General features: G+C 45.1%; 1 protein-coding gene across 38 annotated transcripts in view; it reads right to left on the reverse strand.

The window, feature by feature from the left end:
• LOC126278218 (CUGBP Elav-like family member 2) overlaps positions 1-20,067 on the reverse strand; it is a 2,351,537-nt gene that overhangs the window by 340,403 nt on the left and 1,991,067 nt on the right. For all 38 annotated transcript variants that reach the window (XM_049978170.1, XM_049978179.1, XM_049978163.1 and 35 more), the window contains one exon: positions 15,643-15,691. In XM_049978170.1, the coding sequence (XP_049834127.1) occupies positions 15,643-15,691 (49 nt within the window). The remainder of the gene's footprint in view (positions 1-15,642; positions 15,692-20,067) is intronic.

Below are 20,067 nucleotides of genomic sequence, written 5' to 3' on the forward strand. Positions count from 1 at the left end.
GAACAATGTCACGCAGAGATCTTTTAGTACGCGCCAGAATGATACCAAGGCCTTACTGATATATTCCCAACTACTTCCTCGTATTAGTAAAATGGTATCAAAGTAGTCGTCGCTGTCCCAACTGGTTCAAACTGACAGCCGCTTGTTCTGTAGTAGGTCTAGGTGTGGAACTTAGTTAAATGGGGCGCATAAATGCGACTAACTTCAGACGTGCCCAGGGAAATGTATAGGGACCCTTACTGTTCAACTGACATGGCAGACGTCTGCAACACGCGCTTATTTACAATTAAGTACTACCTGAAAAAGGCTGCACGAATATTCAGTTCGATATTGATGTGATTTCCGAGTAATGAAAAGATCAGCTCTGGTTTTAAATGTACAGAAACGTGCAACTGCGTACTTCACAAAACGAAAAAAACTTAGTATCCTTGTGCTACCCCACCGCCTGCGCCTTTAGGTAATTAACCCGTATCGGTATACAGATACCTAATAAAGATTGTGAACTATTACTTGTTGCACAAGGAGTTTTTTATTAATGCTAAATTATGGCTCTACAGACTTCAAAAGTGTGGTACAATAGTGAAACTGTAATTTAATTTTGTGAGCAGGTAAGATGCGTATGTAATTAAAGTTACCGTAAGTTGTATTGTTTACGGTTAAGTCCTCACACAATCCGAGTGCAGTAGTTGCACCGAAGTAGGACACAAACAAGTTTAATAACATCTTGTTCAATGGCACAAGACAATGAAATGAGAGTTTGGCGCCGGCCGCGGTGGTCTAGCGGTTTTAGCCGCTCAGTCCGGAACCGCGCGACTGCTACGGTCGCAGGTTCGAATCCTGCCTCGGGCATGGATGTGTGTGATGTCCTTAGGTTAGTTAGGTTTAAGTAGTTCTAAGTTCTAGGGGACTGATGACCACAGATGTTAAGTCCCACAGTGCTCAGAGCCATTTGAACCATTTGAACCATTTTTTAGAGTTTGGCGTCATTGGCCGGAAGACCCCTTACGGGGCAGGTCCGGCCGTCTTGGTGCAGGACTTATTATTTTCGACGCCACATTGGGCGACCTGTGCGCCGGATGGGGATGAAATAATGATGAAAGCAACACAACACCCAGTCCCTGAGGGGAGAAAATCCTCAACCCAACCAGGAATCGATCCCGGACCCCTTAGGACGGCAGTCCGTCACGCTGACCATGCAGCTATCGGGGCGGACATATCACAAGAACATGAAACAGATATAAGTAACTAAGGTTGGAGAATCCGGACAAGAAACCGATAGGTAGGCTGATACATGATCAGCACACTGATCCATTTCCGCGATCTGACGACGGTGGCTGCCAAAATTTGAGTTCGTAAAATTGTGCGTGCCAGACGGGCGTGTTCCTCCTACTCATTAACACTATAGCGTTCACAGAATACATTGTGATGTGTACACGCCGAAGCCGGCTGCAGACCTTACAATTTCTGTAGCAGCGTCTGTGTTACTCGGCCGCCAGTGCAGCTGTCGGTGGACACTGTCAGACGGTCCCTGTGAATCCCGGAAATTTACACCTTGTTCCAGTTGGAGCTTCAAAATGAAAATGACTACTTGTAACACCGAATCCCGCGAGCTGAATTCGACGCGCCTGTCTCTCTAACAGAGGACGAAGCGTCACCTCAGTTCCTCCTGTCTTCCTTCCAAACACGCGTCGCTTCTCAGAGAGGCAAACCTAGCCTGTCACGAGCGGTCACCCTGTGACAGGTGTCAGTTCTCCTCCAGCGTCCTCCCACTCCTCAGTAATTTTCCAGATCTACTGCATCGGACATGGTTGACCACGAAATTCCCACGTTTTCGCACCCGGGGCCTTCAGCTAAAGAAAGGAATTTGTTTTGGCTGTGTCCTGCCAGTACCTCACAGGAGCGCGTTAGCATGTTGTACGACTCTCCTATGTTTGAGTCCCCACACCTCGTCTGCCACCTTCTACTGAGTGCACGGAGCCATAACTAGCCACGGGTTCCACGCAGCCTGTACGGCGTCCGCCGGTATATTGCTCTCCTATCGGCAGACTGGCGCCGTCTTCTCTGTACTGTCTGCCTAGAGCTCATTGGTGCCCGCCTTCCGGGGCCTTTACTGTATTTTACAATGCCCTCACCGCATAAAAAGGCTTTAGGAATGTGGGAGCGGGGGTTATCTCGTGCAGAATTCTAACGGGGGCGTTTCGTGCTGTCAACATTGTGTCAGCTCGCGACCTTCGTCCGCTGATCGTGTCTCATGCACACAGCAGCATTCGCCGAACGCTGTCTTGCCTAGCGTCGGCCGTCGCGTTTTACAACCTGCGTTAAGGGGAGGTTTACTATCTTTGGCCCGAAAAAATTATGTTCTTTGACAATTTTTTCTCGGGATGTGTTAATGTCAAATTTGGTCGAAATGTTTATTGATTGGAATTTTTCCGACCGTAAATGTCTGAGAGCAAAGGCGGAAGTGCCGTCGGAACGAAACAAAATTTCGATATAGACCTCTACGCGCGGTATGCCACGGGTCAGCCGACTTGTCTGAAATCAGAACTTAGTTGACGTTAGCGAAGTATATAAGGTTCTTTAGGGGTTGTACCTCGGTTAAGTTATTTGGACCATAGGAAACAAAATGGTGGCCATTTGAAAAACAAAAAAGGGGTTTCTTTCATCGATTTTTCGACTTCGTCGGTCAAGCAAAAATATTTATAGTTAATGAATCGGAACAAAAGTGGTACAACTCCTAGACAATTTAGTTAGCTTCGTTGGAAACCAAGAATCATCCCAATCGGTTCAGTAGATGTTAAGTTACCATACCATGCGATTAAGAAAGTCATTTCGAGAAAAACGCGTTTGAAGTTCTGATTACATATAAATGCATTATGATGCTATGTACGTTCAGTTTGTTTTCCGGGTGCATAAACTGGTCCTTTCCCTTCCTCACAGAGGGCGTTCTGCTCGACCTGGGCCATCCTGCGCTGCTCCAGAGCCGCTCGTACGGCCGGCGACAAGCGGTTTTCGGCCGCTTGAATCCGGTGGTCGTCCGAATGCTTGGCGAACTGCGTCGAATAGAGCCCCTGGGTGACGTCCATCGCTGTCATGGTCTTCAGAATTGTTGAACACCCTCCGTTGAAGCTGCTCACTGCCAGGAAAGTCGCAATCTCCACATCTTCGCACCAGAATGCAAATGCTTGGGGGCTAACTTCCAAACACACGCGTGCAAACTTTCATTTTAATTTTGTGTGTTTCCTCCCAAGCACCGGTACAATAACTCGTCCTCCAAAAACTGGCCCGTGAAATAGGCCGATTTCAGGCAGGTGCATTTCTTTTGTACAACTGCGAATAACAAACATTTCCGTTCCGTATTCGGAAAAACAGTTTCAGGGGTGGATTCTAAACCGTTTTATGGATCCAAAAACGCAATTTAAAAAATCGATTTTTTAAACCAAAACATTATAAACCTCCCCTTAATTAAGGATGCCCTCCGGCCCACTGTCTCTGAAACTGCCAGCCCAGCCAAACGTAATTCTCGAGAACCAAAACGGCTACAAGTACCTTATGTACTGGTAATCGCTATCGGATAATCTTTAATAAAACTAACGGACTACGCTGTTTTCAAATCAAACTAATTCGATTTGCGTATCAATTTTACATAATTTGCATCTCAAATGTCGTGTGAAAGGCGACTAAACCGTCAGTTTCGCCGTCGTTCATCCTATGAATACAGCATCAATTCGTCACAGCAGGAATCATACAAATGTCTGGGAGAAACAATCTGCAGGGATACGAAATAGATTGATCAAACAGGATGAATCATAAGCGAAGCAGATGCGATTCACTAGTAAGATGCTGCGAAAAATTAACCAGTTTACAGAGAAGATACCTTACGAAACTATTCGTATGACCCATCCTAGAATTTTGCTCCAATGTGTGGGAACCATAGTAAATAACACTAACCGGGGGAGTTCGACGTGTATAAAGAAAGGCAGCAACTATTGCCACAGGTTTGTTTGCCCTTAAGTTCACACATCGTTTATGTGAGTGCTGTTTAATTTTCTGGAAACTGGTTTACCACACTCCGTAATATGTCTTGCGGCAGCATACCGCTCAACACTTAAAAAAAACATGGCCCAGCTTTGTATGGGTAACAAAAGCTTTTCTCTCTGTCTCAACACTAATAATAAAATAACCCTGCCGAATTCAAATTTCTGATTTTGTCCTGTTCCTCATGTGATACTGGATCACCTTGCCTATTGTTGAGCGTTTGTGGGGCCACAAAACTTAGTGTGGTTTCTGTTAAAGCCGTTTCGTGGGTATTTAAAAGCACTGACACAGTGAATGTGCAAAAATGTGTGAACTTTAAAATACAAGACACGAACACAGGGCGAGTTCGTCGCGTAGACATTAACAGAACTACACCAAACCTCTGTAGGAGTCATCAGGTCATCGATTTGTTATTAATCTCGGCCTGGTAATGGTTTGATTCAAATAAGTTTTTAAACCCTACTTGTCCCTGGTTGCTACTTAAGTTATAAAGTTTGTAACTGTACTACAGCCACGGTTCTCAACACGTCAACTTTCGACACAGTAGCGTCCCGATGTTGCTTTTGTTGTATTATTTTATATACCTAGCAACTTCTGTGTTGTTATTGTTTGCAACAGGTTACTTTATGAACATCAATGCGGAACGTGATCAGCATATTTAAATCAGAGTATGTCCTACGATGACAACAGCGTCGTTCAAGTCTTTAAACTCTACGCTATCTGCGACATGCGTGCAGCGAATTTGGGCTAGACGTTCTTCTCGTAACACAAGAACTTATAAGAATTCTGAGTCGTCCTTCTATTGCCTCTCTTTGCCATACTTTGAACTCCAAATCAGTACTCATATGCCACGTAGGCGTCATCATTACCGATAATTGGCGAATGATTTCATACCTATGGTCAACATCTTCGCGGATGGTTTATGTAATAAAATTTCAGTTCCACATAAGATTATTTTTTTGCCTCTCTGCAGACGGCCGTGGTTAGTAAAAGTTGCTTACTGGTACTATGTCCTTTCTGAATGACAAAATTTGTTCCCCCATGATTACGGAGGCCCATCGAAGCTTTTACTGTGACCTCGTAAAGCTAAGGCTACGAAACAGTTTGTGTGTGTTTGCACACTGATAAAATTGAGTTCTGTGACGTAATTCGTTTATTATTTCTATTTTTTATTCTTTTTGCGTATAAAGGGTAAGAATGACGAACCAATTTATGCTACGTTGGAACAAATGCGCGGCAACAACACTTACGGCGCAGTGTTAATGAATCGTGAAGAACGAGGTGCCGGGCAATCTGTACGGAGAAGCGGGAATCACAATGCCATCAAAAGGTATCGGTCCACTAACAGGTGCGTATCAGAATCTAGACGACAGACGACGAAGCGAAAATCGGTCACGGATCCGTTTTCAACATCTTTAACATCTTTAACATACTTAACACGGGAACGCTCGCTGGCATCTGGGTCCTGCGACTGCTCATACACATGCGAACAGCTTGCCATATTGATGCCGCGGTTTTAGGCAAACCAGACGACGTGTCTAGCCACCGAAACACCACCGACGAGTGCTGAGTTATCACTGCGACACCGAGGCTAAGCAGCAACGTGAATAGTGGAATCGTGTGCATTCAAAACGTCACTAGTCTGACACAGACGGAGGGCACGATAAAACGGCAGTCTAAAAGCCGCGCCTCCTTCAACCCGCGAACCTTAGCCTTTGCTTTGCATTTCCGCCGACAGCCGCGGCAGCAGGATGTAATTCCGACCTCTCCTTGACATAACGAGGCATCCAAACGTGAAGAAGCTTACTATTCGGGTTGCAACGCGTGGTGACACCATGATATACAGGAAGCTAAACTCACTGCATGTGCGAGGAAGGAAAAAATCTGACAAGCGCAGCGGTGTTCTCTTCTGTAGATGAACCAACACCTGAGTAACCAATGAGAGTATTTAACTTGCAGAGTAGTGGATTATGTGTCTGTAGTAACTCGTTATTCGCGCGCCGCAGGATGCCACGTTACAGGAGAGATGGAGAGTATCCACAACGCGATTGGTAGTGTACAAATCTTTGGCCTACTAATCTGGCCAGAACTAGCCGAGCCAAAATGGTAAGTTCTCACTTTCTACGAGACCAGGTAGGTGCGAATTAACTGTTTCCGGAAGGGTCACTTTGTTTGTGATGTATGACGATTTTCGAAACTTGTTTCCGACTCTCTGTGGAGGCGGGTGAGAGTGGCCTTTATTGTTGCTCAGTTTGCAACAAATATAAGGTGCCATTACTTTCGTTTTAACGCTATAAGGATGCCCAGGATTTTCATAATATTAACAATAATAAAATGCGTAATACCTTCTTTACATCATTGCTGAATACATTAGCTGCGTAACTTCCAACAGTAATTCAGATAATGAAGTCATCTGAAAAGCACCGACCCAAAATTTTAGCAGCACGCTTCTTGTGCAATTGATTTATGCGTAACAGCGACAGACACTCGCAACTTTGACAGCGGCGTAAATTACAATTTATATGAATTAAAGTGTGCACTCACAGGGCTGAGAAAAAACCAGTGGTTTTTAAGAAAATCAACCCAGGGTTAAAATTGGGGTTTTACAGGTTTTATTGTTTTGTGTTTTTCGTATCGACGGTTCAGTAGTTCAGTTTCTATTTCTACAATTAATTTACAAGTGCTGCATCAGCACCTTAATTTCTTGTTCTGGCAGCACTGTCTCCACTGGGAGAATCTGTTCCACCTACAGGCTTGTTTCGTCAAAGTTAAGTAATAATTTAGGAGATAGCGGTCATTGCTGAAAGTATGGAAGATCCATGATCAGAACGCCAGCGACTGAGGTCTAGGAAACCATCGTGGCCTACAGCGGCCAGTCTGCGGTACAGTCATTTCAACATGAAACATGCGTGGAACAGTGAGTAACAAGAACTAAGTTTTTTGATGCGTCACCGACTAAATGGAATTTCCTGGGAACGAACATCAGTACAGTGCGACTCTGAGAGAGCTAAACTTGTCGATTGGAAGACTGTTACATGGCAACCCAGGCTGTTGACTTCTGGAGTATACTGTTTTGAGTTTTGATTTTAGCTGCCCCATATTCAAATGTTACAAAATAAATAATTCTCAGGATGGTTTTAGTAGTGATTACCAAAAGCCATTTATTAAAAACAGAACGTCTTGAACGAAAAAAATTTACAGCTGATTATTGCTTACAAATAAATGCAAGAACTATCGTCAAGATGATGAGGGAATTTGGTTCCTATTCCACTCTTCGATGCAGTGCTCCAATAGCTGTTACTAAATTATTATTGTTGTTAGCACACAGATAAACTGCTCAGTTAAACTGAAGGTGTATGGACACTCATTTCTAGGATCATCTCAGACAGTCTCGCGCCAAAATCCGCTGAGAGCGATCGCATATCAATGATATGGAACTGCGTGGTCTGACAGACCTGCGAACTACGCAGATGTCCCAACCACTGAGCCACCCTGGCACACTGGCTTTGCACGACTGCACGGACTACCCTGCACGCGTCCTTCCTCAGTCTGAATTTCCCTTCGCGCCTCAGCTCACTTCATATTCCCCCTAAACACTTGCGACTTTGGGACGGTTCTCCAACTGTACTGCTATTGCACCTCAGCATCGAACGGAACTGGGAGTCCAGCTGAAACCCAGGTTTCAGGCTGCATGTATAGGTTGAGTCAAGACACGTTTAGAAACTGACATGGCACATCGGCCACACAAAGACCAATAGTCACATAAGGGATATGAGAGGGTGCAAAGGTCAACGGAGGGGTAGCGGGTAGGGTTGATGCGGCAGCGCGAAGTCTTAGAGATACACGAGGCATCTTTGAGAGTGCGCGCCGTTCAACGTACCGTCAATGTCAGGGGTGTCTCGACGCATCTGGACGAAACTTTTATCGTCTCCTGCCATGGGCGTCCTTTGTAACATGTGACTGAATAACTACAACGCCAATTAGCACCCCCGTATGACCTTTACGACCCCCGTTTCCTATGTGATTATTGATTATCGTCGTACGCCCTTTGTGCCCTGTCAGTTTTTTAACATTTTTCGAATCAGTCGTTGGGAAGAGAGTGAGACAGGGTTGTAGCCTCTCCCCGATGTTATTCAATCTGTACATTGAGCAAGCAATAAAGGAAACAAAAGAAAAGATCGGAGTAGGCATTACAACCCATGAAGAAGAAATAAAAACTTTGAGGTTCGCCGATGACATAATAATTGTGTCAGAGACAAAAGGATCTTGAAGGGCAGCTGAACGGAATGGACAGTGTCTTGAAAGGAAGGTATAAGATGAACATCAACAAAAGCAAACCAGGATAATGGAATGTAGTCGAATTAAGTCGGGTGATGCTGAGGGAATTAGATTAGGAAACGAGACACTTAAAGTAGTACAGGAGTGTTGCTATTTGGGGAGGTAAGTAACTGATGATGGTCGAAGTAGAGGGGATATAAAATTTAGAGTGGCAATGGCAAGGAAAGCGTTTCTGAAGTGGCAATGGGAAAGAAAGCGTTTCTGAAGAAGAGAAATTAGTTAACATCGAGTATAGATTTAAGTGTCAGGAAGTCATTTCTGAAAGTATTTGAATGGAGTGTAGCCATGTGTGGAAGTGAAACATGGACGATAACTAGTTTTGACAAGAAGAGAATAGAAGCTTTGGAAATGTGGTGCTACAGAAGAATGCTGCAGATTAGATGGGTAGATCACATAACTAATGAGGAAGTATTGAATAGGAATGGGAAGAACAGAAGCTTGTGGCACAACTTGACTAGAAGAAGGGACCAGTTGGTAGGACATGTTCCGAGGCATCAAGGGATCACCAATGTAGTACTGGAAGGCAGTGTGGAGGGTAAAAATCGTAGAGGGAGACCAAGAGATTAATACACTAAGCAGATTCAGAAGGATGTAGGTACTGGGAGATTAAGAAGCGTGCACAGGATAGAGTAGCATGGAGAGCTGCATAAAACCAGTCTCTGGACTGAAGACCACAACAAGAACAACATATGCAGACTCAAGGGACGAACTGAACTCTGTACCAAGTCCGGGATTAGAACCCGGGTCTTCTCCACACGAAGCCACCCCATGAGTGGGGTTTGCCCAACCGCCAGCACTACCCTAGTACGCGTCCCTCCTCAACACAAATTCCCATTCACGCCTCCGCCCACCTGGTATTCCCCCTTAGCTCGAACAGCTTTGCAGAGGCTCTGTAACTGTACTGGAACAGTACCTCCGCATCTAACGAAACGGGGGATCCTGGTCGAAACCCAGGTTTCAATCTGTAGGTATACATGGCTTATGAAATTCAGCCCAGCGAAAAATACGAAAAAACTTAGACCATGTGGATGAAGGAAGGAAGGAAGGAAGGAAGGAAGCACAATCGAGGGGGCAAAAAGGAGCAAAGAGTGGGGCAGTGGGGCACGGTGTGGAGTGCAGCAGCGGGGCAGTGCGGGTGACGGCCCGTCACCTGTGACTGTGACGGCGGGGGACCGGCGCCCCCCCCCCCCCTACCCCCCGCCCCCGCCCCCGCCGAGGATCAAAGCGCCGACCGCCGGCGAGTCCGAGAGGCGGCACCGGCGCGGAAAAGGGGAGCAGGCGGCGCTAATTGGAAATTTCACGCGCAGCGGCGCGCCGGTCGCCTGCGCGCGACGCAACCTTCACACGCGACGCACGTCGTCCAGGAGCTGCGAGCGGCGGCGGCCGCTTTCACCTGCGTGCCTCGCGTCCAGCGAGGGGCCTCTGCTGCCGGAAGGTCCTCTCTGTCGCCGGCCACCACGGGGGCTCTTTGCGCCTGCTTACACATCCGTGTACAAGGGGCGTACTGTAAGCAATGCGCCACACCTTTTCCCTGAAAGCAGGTTGCTCTTGCAGAGGTTTTCAACTCTTTCGGAAACAAAACCCGATTTGGGAACATAATCTCCGTTCAATGCAACTGCCTTTCGCGTGCTTACTGGCAAAGCTCTACTGATCCATGCCGGTGCCAACGTCACCAACGTACTGCTTCCGCGGAGTGCATCCGTCGCTGAACCAAGCAGATGGAAGGAGAGAGATTCGGGCTGCGAGGTGGATGAGGAGCAACAGCCCCGTGAAGCTTTATGAGCTCCTCTAGGTTGCGCAGACTTGTGCTCGGCCTTGTATTTTCGTCGAGTTGGATCACCTCGAATGGGTGTGTCCGTACTTTCGAACGTTGCAGGAGTCACAGCTCTGTACGGCCTTACAACATGCGGGAGATCGGACGGGTCTGCGCGACCTAGCTGCGATGATGACAGACGGTTCGCCCAACAACTCACCGTGCTCTTGTTCACCTCCACGTCTCCGTAGACATTCTGCAAATGCCTATGAAAATCTGCGATGCTCTGATTTTCTGCCCGTGGAAAGACAATGACAGCTCTCTGCTTGGAACGCAGAGGCTGTTTAGAAGGCTACATATTGCGCCATTACCCATCGGAACTTCATTAAACTATGCGGGCTGAAGTGGGAATAGTTCACAATTGCCTATAACAAATTCTGGATTATTTCAGCCGAAACTGACCGAGAAAAAAGTGTGTTGCATTACTTAATGAACGCCCCTCGCACATACTTCGCAAGCCACCGTTTGCTGCACTTCTGGGGTTAACTCGTACCACAAGTGATTTCTTTACCCGTTACACACATCGGGACCTCTGCCTTTCGCGGGCAAGTGCTCTACCGATAGAGTTACCCGAACACACCTCACGACCTTTCCTCGCAGTCTTACTTTTCTGTTAGCATTTAAAAGAGATTCAACAGAGTTCATGTTTACACTGCACACGAAAGCAAATTGACGCAGAGTAAACAACCAACTCCACACACAAAGTGCCTCAAACTCAAGTCCGTTTCTAACATGATATCACGAAAACTATCGCTGAACGGAAGAGGCAGACAGATTCCGTATTCCTAGACTATCGGAAAGTCTTTAAAATGGTTCCCCAATGCAGTTAGGTAAGGTACATGTATACAGATTAGGTTTCGAAATATGTAAGTGGCTAGAAGACTACGCAATTTATGATCTCAGTACGTTGTCCTGGACGGCGAGTGTTTATCTGAGACAAGAACATCGCCAGGAGCGCCCCATGGAGGTCTGAAAGTAGCTCTCTTATCCTGTATCTAAAGGTAGTACCCCCCTGAGAGCGGTCAGGGGCTATCTCTCTGGTGTTTGAGCAGATATTTCGAATTTCGTTTCCGAGTTCTGCAGCTTCAGTCAGAGCAAACAAATAGTGTTCACCACGTCTTTGACAAGACGCGCATCGTAGATGCAAAGCGTAGGTTTGTTTCCCATTGCAAATAAAATCATTTTTGAAGCTGAATTTTGCGTGGCCCTTCGATAGACCCATCCCAGATTAGTGTATTACGATATTTGTTCTGTCATGGCAGTAAAACACGAAGAACAACCAGTGCAACAACAGTGTTCCAGCCCTGGATAACTGCTACCGCCATGCACGCAGCGCTACTTACTTGCTGCTGGACTGCTGTTTATTCTTCGGGTTTAACTGTCCCTGTTGAAAGTTATCGATAAAACGGGCATCGGAATACACTAACCTGGTGGGAGTGCTGTATGGAATGGGCACGTAAACTTTCGATTTAAAAATTTCGTTTGTAATGGGAAACAAGCCTACGGTTTCTGTTGCCGATGGGCGTCGCATGAAAGTAGTAATGAGCAGTAACTGTTTGGGCTGACTCCTGCTATGCAGTCCAACAACGAATGCAAGTATCTGCCGATACACCACAGTGTTATTCTCGTTCTGTGCTGCTTTCACTCCGTGGTCTGCTTATTTTTGGAAGATAACGTGAAGGAAGCAGTGCAACTGCAGAGATAGCTGGTTTTAAGGCCATAACCACACGGCACTGTCAAGTCGAAAGAATGTGTTACCTAGTAATGCCTGAATGAATTCTCCATGGAACGGCCGAACTCTCGCCAATGTCGTTATGTTGATGTTAACTCTCAACCGACATCCAAATCGTCTTCGACGGTCAATCACTGTTGCTCTGATTCAATTACACATACGAAACATGAAAGTAATTTTAAGGAGCGTGATAGAAACAAAAATCCTAACGCCCTCTTTTCTCCTGTATGAACTTCGAATTGTGCACGTATCGACGGCTATTGATAAGCCTTATTTAACGTGTGATTTGTTTGGTTTTACAGTCATAAGCTCTTGATATGCACCGTTCTTCTGTGAAGAAGAAAAAAAGCATCACCTAATTACTCTTCCGAAACTGTCAGTTTGCTCATTTTATCAATGAATTCTTAGAAATTTCGAATACTGTTAAGAGGAGAATATCGTTCCAATTAAAAGAACCGTAATAGCTTCAATATCTCTTCAGACGAAGGTAGAAGTGATACTAATAGAGTAAATTACTTGCATTAATTTTACGTAACTTAAGTTATGGTACCTTGAACATTTAAAAAATATTGGAGTATCGAGGTTATTTGGAATTAATATTTAAAATTCTGGATTAGATGACTGTATGTGAACTATCCCCCGCACTTCTTGCCAGTTACTCTCGTTTGTATAGGTGAGATACCTGTTATTTATGATCACAGGACTGTAAAAGACTCACTGGAGGGAGTCACGCCCATTGAATTACCTGGGAGAATCCGTACGGAGCATTTCGCGTTAGGATGACGATGTAGAACTAATCGCAGACAGAACTAATGTCAGACTGACTCATTGCAAAATCGTCCTCAGGAAGTGTAGTTTATCCACGAAGAAGGTAGCTTACGAGACACCCATTCATTCAACCAATACTTAAATATTGCTCGTCAGTGTGAGATCCGTAACAGACACGATTGATGGAGGAAACAACAGATCCAGAAAAGAGCAGGCTTTCATCACATGTTGATTTAGTTCGTGCGAAAGCATTACGGAGACTCGTCCTATTGCAGTGGCACACGCTGCAAGGGAGGGCCATAACATCACGGTGGTGTTTATTGTTAAAATTCCGAGAGCGTGCGTTCCTAGAACAGTCAACCTATATGGTTCCTCTCAAGTAAATTTTACGAAAAGCCCATGAAGGTAAAATCTGAGATTCGAGCTCACCCGTCGACTTCAAAACAGAGAGAGAGAGAGAGAGAGAGAGAGAGAGAGAGAGAGAGAGAGAGAGAGAGAGAGAGAGAGAGAGAGAGTGTGTGTGTGTGTGTGTGTGGGGGGGGGGGGGGGGGTGGAAATGTGCGAGCGGAGTATTAGTAGTATTAGTTACGTGAACTGCGATCAGGAGAGAGATTTCCCTTCTCGTGCAACAGTTTTGAAACTTTTCGCTTACTACTGTCTCATGGCAAAAACAATGTAACGAGAAAATTGGAAATAGGATAATCGGCAGGTCACAGTAGTAGTGGCAGAAGGACAAAACGTTTTGTTATTAGTTTGCAATTTCCATCCGAGCTACGGGAACAACATTATACTCTATCTCCCGAACATCGAGCAACTGTGTTGCTTTCATTGTTTAACGCGCACTCTACTCTGCGCAGACTGCGTATCATTGCAGTACACCATTTCGTTTCCCTCGTCTGTCAGTTCAAGCCGTAGGGAGAGGAGCAGTAAACACGGCACCTCACCGCAGAGGTGGAAGCTTACTGTGCCGAGAAGGGAATCAACAGATGTGGACGTATTTCTCTCGGGCTCATTGAGGACCGACATTCACGAAGCTTGGCACAAGAGCGCGGGGACCATGCCAACGCCGCGGTCTCTAAACATCCGCATCTCTCAAGACCACTGTTCAAAAGATAAAACTGCACGGCCATGGAGTTACAATGTTATGGGGAGTGACCTCTCTTCAACCGAAAAACTGAATGGAAAGAGAGAACATTCGCGTTCGTCTCCCCCAAGACCCACACAAAAGCAACATTTGTTTTGTTTTAGGGCGCAAAAAACAACTTGGGTCATACGCACACAAAAGCAGCATGACGACTTTGTTTCTTCGGAAGATTGCCCTGAGACTTCAAGGGTGAAATTATAATATTTTTTTAACCACTTCTGTTGTTTGCGAGAGCAAGTTTTACTTTACTAGCTTTCTTGGCCGAAAAACAGTCTGGAGCTTCGAAGTCACTTCTGATTTGTTGGTATGCCAGTAAGTTACAATTCCTTCGTTACGGCAGTCAGACCCCACTCTCTCATTACGAGATTAAGTACACGAGATGTTGTCACAGGAAAACGCTTACAACAGTCGTTACTGGCGTGTAACAGGTAACTTGGTTCAAACGGGACGCTCTTCACACTGTACTCATTATCAAAACATGATCGTACGAGAAAGTCCCGAAGTTTGCCTTGAAGTCAGTATAAAAAAAAAAAGTCCAAGCTTAAATATTCAGTCCTTATTTACAAACGCTTTTGTGTGAATAATTTACGTCATAATTCGTTCCACTCACAACAATGGAATGAGTGAAGTACCTGTAGCGCGAAAACTACGGCCAGTAAGTAACATTTCAGAGATTGGAGACCGCACCACTGGTAATAGCAATGGAGAAAACATTATTACAGTTAAAACCCCTTTTTCTCCTATGCCGCTCTACAATCGAAGCAGAATCTGAGTGATTAGTAACGAAATGCTCATACCATTTTTTTCCGTTTTCAACTCTCCATATATTTTTTCGATTAAATTTCATGTAAGTGAAAATTACCAATTTTCCACGTTTTTCCAGTTAAGTCGCAACCCTAACTACGCACTCGCTATCCATGTGACTACAAGTGAGTCATGATTTGCGTACCTGAGTCCGTATTCAGCGGAAAACGATCTACAGTTCGTTGTTACATTACAGGTTGACATACTACGTATAGGTCCTCTCAAATCAGCCATCTGCGGTGACATATCTTGTAAGCACAACTTTCTTCCACTATTCATGCAGTTACGGCAGTAAGTAGTCTGAATTTACAGCGGCTTATCCGAAACTTACGTCGGCAGTTGATCTATTTCAAAACTATCAATTCAATGATCAGTTTGCAGACTAATGTATAAAACAAAGCTGTAGAAGGGACCCCATATGGAGTTTATGTTTTCCCCACTATTTTGCATGTCACAACCTCAAACAATAACTTACTAATTTCATATGTACAAAAGGAAACATTATCAATTGGTCTAACAGTTTTCAAGAAATATTTTTAAGGGAAAATCCTACATAGACCGAGACCATCCACAGCTAAGTTTGCTATCTGTGAAACTTTGTCGGATGGTGAAGACAGTACTTTAAAACCTTACTGTGGTCCATCGCTGTATGCGAGCATAAAGAGGGGAAAGAAACAACTGACATCACAAATATTTAGCACACATCAACAAGAATCAGCACGAATAGCGAGTGGATACGACGACGTTACTTCGCAGTTCCCGGTAACCCGGTTCGTTCCCCATGCCTTCTAACCGAATGCCCTCGTTCTTACATTCTGACATCGCTCGACGTCCGGTTAATTTCACAACCGACGTATTGGCGGGCTACATGTGTAAAAGTTTCTAAGAGAAGAAGGCCTCGGTGTCGGTCTTACCTTGAACTGGGCACGAACTGCAGGCGGCCCAAGCCGATACCGAAATTCGCCAAACGAACCAAACTAGAGAACCATAGAGAAGGTCGTGACTCACCGTTCCTGTTCTCGCTGTCCGCAGGCTTCATCTGGATGGGGTGATGCATCTGGAACAGAAAGAGGAGCGGAGTCAGTGCGTGGTCACGTGGCAGCTGACGGGCCGATACGGCGACATGCGAGACGCTGCCGACACGTCGCCGCCTGCGGCTTAGCTCTGCGGAAACCCTGGGGGAAAGAAGCGGCCGGAGTGTCGGCTTCATTTAAATTCCGCACAGTCTATCGAGGCAGTCGACCTTCAGCCGAGGTGGTGACTTACGACTACTTTTCTTAATGTTCTGGTGAGATTAGCTTCTAAAAATAGTTCGACCGCGACACGAGGAAACTTCTTCCAGCTGTTAGGCGGTTCTGAAATTATGTAGAACGCGCCATTAATATACAAGGTGGCGCACCAAGTGTGTTACCATTTTGTTTTTCAATATAAACTGTGTTGTCAATACAATCTGAAAGGAATATATACTACAATGAAGAGCCGTCCATGGAGATTTGTCCTAACTCAGTACATGCTCAATACGTCCACCATTTCGTTTCCTAACTTCCTTTAAACGAACACTGAAGTTAGTGATTACCCTACAGCACGTATCTTCCGTAATTTTACTGCAAGCTTGAAGAATAAATCTTCGGAGCTCCATTAAATCACGTGGACGTTTCGAGAAAATTTCTTCCTTTAGGTACCCCTCAAAGAAGAGAGTCGTCACATGGATTGAGGTCTGGACTACTCGGGAGCCAATTTTATCCGTCATTGAAGCGACCTGGAAACCTGAGTGAAATGATCCGCATGTCGAAATGCTAGTGTAAAAAGTCCAGCACAGTGTTTGCAGTATGTGGCCTTGCTCCATCTTGCATGAACCACTGCGTGTTGAAGGGCAAGGCAGTAGCAAGAAGCTGTGGAATGAATCTATTGCGAAGCATGTTCAAATAACGCTCGCTGTTCACTGTTTCTTCAAAGAAAAAGGGTCCAATAAATCCGTGACTGGAAATTGCTGCCCATGCTGTAATCCTCGGAGCATAATGTTGTCGTTCATGAAGCACTTGTGGGTTTTCAGTGGCCGAAAAGCGTACATTTGTTTGTTAACCACACCGTCTAAATGAAAATGCGCCTCGTCTGAAAACCAAACGTTGTTGATAGTTTCTTCCCTACCCCCCCCCCCCCCCCCCCCAATCCACTGAGCAAAGAGTAGTCTCTGCTGCTTGTGGTCTTCAGTGAGCTTCTGTGCACAGGTCATCTTGTATGGGTACATATGGAGGTCACTTGAGATTGCGTTGAACGGAGTGTCTGCATATTCCCAGTTGCACTGCTGCCTTTCTACACGATTTCCCGGGACTTCTCTGTACAGCAACTCGTACCGCTTCAATATTCTCCGGCGAACTAACAAGCTTAGGCCGAGGTCGCTTCGCTTCCAATACTGTTCCTTCCTGTACAGATTTATCGTACAATCTGTGGATGGTCTTCTTGCAAGGGACCCATCGTGTGTTAAACTGTTGTCGAAAACGCCTCTGAGTCGCAACAAGGCTTTTCGTTTCATGAAAAAGTAACAATTGCCGATCGTTGCCGTGTCGTCAGTCTTCTATTGTCAGCCATTGCTGCTTACTAGTCTCCTAGCGACAGTATCGTGGATTACACGTCATTTCGTAACTCATTTGTTTTTCCAAGCTCTGCTGGACTGCTGTAGAGATCTCAGCGGGATATCTAATGTGCGTCGTACATTGTGAAAGAAACAATTGGTAACTCATTTCGTGCGCCACCCTGTACATCAGACATCGAATTTACATGTTGATATCCTTAAAAGGAGAGAAGGTGAATATCATTTTCGCATTATATGAGGTATATGAGTTTCATCATTTATTGTATTTAGACATATTCCGAAACTACCGTACAACATAAGACGCAATTACAATTTTACATCCAAATGTAAGTTTTAGTTTCCTGCACTAGTCGTAAACATAAAAATATGTAGTACCGTAACTAATAAACACAGCCACGAGCAAAAGCTGCGAAAAACCCAATTTCAACAACAGTGCTTCAGTTTATGTCAAACGGATCATGTCGGGTGTTGCTGTACTGTCAGTTTCCACTTCTACCACCATAACGAACGGTGACAGCTAAGGAGTTCATAAAAAATACGCAAAGGGCGTACCTGCTGTTGACGAAACACATTTCGGATCTGTCACTGAAAGATATTGGTATATCACGCTGTATGAAAACAATACCGCCATTACACTCTTCAATTTAGTGGGAAAGTGAAAAGTTGCAATTTAGTGATAACCAAGACTTCACGGAAAAAGATTTTAGAGTTTGTTGAGTTTTCTGAATATTTCAGTGGAATGGAATCGTGGCCTCTGGTAGTTCGTAATCGAGTAATAACGTAATTTTCATTTATTCAGTTTGTTACCACCATTATGACGGTTCTGTGAAAATATCCTGCCACCAACACATGCAACACGAGAGGCACAGGAATGAAACAACTCTGATACATGACCTAGTACTGTGATGCACAAGCCGTCGCTACGGCAGCACCCCCGCCTACTGTCGCTACGTTTCTCTTCCACTGTATTCCATGACACCATGAACGAGGTGCGTATAAAGCTACTCGTCGGACAACCTACACCTATTGTAGTTATCTCTGCTAACGTACAGCTAACACTGTTGGAAAAACAAGCTCGTGTCAGTACAAAAATAGTTGAAATGGCTCTGAGCACTATGGGACTTAACATCTGACGTTATCAATCCTCTAGAACTTTGAACTACTTTAAACCTAACTAACCTAAGGGCATCACACGCACATCCATGCCCGAGGCAGGATTCGAACCTCCGACCGTAGCCAGTCGCGCGGTTCCGGACTGAAGCGCCTAGAACTGCTCGGTCACAGCGGACTGCCGTACAGATGGAAAGTTTATAAAGATGGAGACTGAACAATCGGGGATTGCTGCTGTCTCAGTGAGACAGATTTCCTTTCAGTCAAGACGCAAAGCGCACACCATTGACGTTTGCACTACTGTGCTGAGTGCAATAAAGATACGGAAAAACCACGGCGATGCACCACGAACGAATTATCCGTTTTGAACGGATATCGACAGAGGTCTTGAGACGCACCGGACAGCGGTGGGATACCAAACTCTCCGTCGCCCGCCACCCTAGGCTCACACTTCTGGAAGGTGATGCCCGCCCGCACACGGCGAGGCTTTCTACTGCTTGCCAAACCCTATGTTAGTCAGGAAGATCGCCGGATCTCTCCCCAATTGAGAAGGTATGGAGTATTATGGGGAGGGCCCTCCAACCACCTCGGTATTTTGAGCATCTTAAGGCGCCAATTGCACACAATTTATCACCATATCCCTAAGGAAGACATCTAGCAGCTCTATCCACCAATGCCTAGCCGAATAACTGCTTGCTTAACAAATCAACCAATATTTTTTCTAAAATTGTTATTTGTTTGTTCATGTGTAGCATAGCCGGCCGGTGTGACCGTGCGGTTCTAGGCGCTTCAGCCTGGAACCTCGAGACCGCTACGGCCGCAGGTTCGAATCCTGCCTCGGGCATGGATGTGTGTGCTGTCCTTAGGTCAGTTAGGTTTAAGTAGTTCTAAGTTCTAGGGGACTGATGGCCACAGATGTCAAGTCCCACAGCGCTCAGAGCCATTTGATATTTTTTGTGTATCATATCTACCGATTCCCGTCCCATTCGGATAATTCCTCCGGGTATTTTTTTTTTTTTTTTTTTGTCTGAGAGTGCAAATGCAGCCTCCCTGCATCAATCACGATGCCAGAAACCACAGGTCCCTCACATCAAAATTTTTCAGGAAATACGTCTGAACGACATCAGAAATTTTGTGGATGGAGTTACAACTCACCCGGTGTAAGTTGTAGAGATATCCACCAGATTTCAAATTGAACTGTGGTGGTGTTATGGCACAGATGAAAAAACTGAGCTGATATTCCTGAACTATCGATAATGCAAAACAGTGCCATCCAATCCCGATAGCTTGCGCTCTTAAAGCTTTGGTATGCAAAGAAAAAAGAAACCTATAGTGTTTTGCCTAAGATTTCGCACCACAATGGTAATTCGAAAGAGCGACAGAAGAAACTTACGTGTTTCTTTTGTTTGCTCTGAAACTCAAAGGCAGCTGTGGTGATATATGCGCCAGTTTGCATGAAAATTTTTTTTTCTTCTGCGGAAATCACTCGGCTGTCTTATCAAGCAGATTACTTACTAACCGTGTATGTTTCTGCGTATTAATCTCTATTTTCGTTGCTATGTCGATCTTCGTATATTTGTTTCCGTAAGATTTCGCACACTCTTAAAGAGTATTTGAGTTTGCTACAACGCAAATCACGGCCGCAACCGATTCCTTAGGGCTTGAAATTTAAGGTAAATATATTAAATATTATCTGCAGTACTGACGAAGTTTCAGGTAGATACTCCCTT

The sequence above is a fragment of the Schistocerca gregaria genome, chromosome 6 (genome assembly GCF_023897955.1).
Source record: "Schistocerca gregaria isolate iqSchGreg1 chromosome 6, iqSchGreg1.2, whole genome shotgun sequence".
Taxonomy (NCBI): Eukaryota; Metazoa; Arthropoda; class Insecta; order Orthoptera; family Acrididae; genus Schistocerca; species Schistocerca gregaria.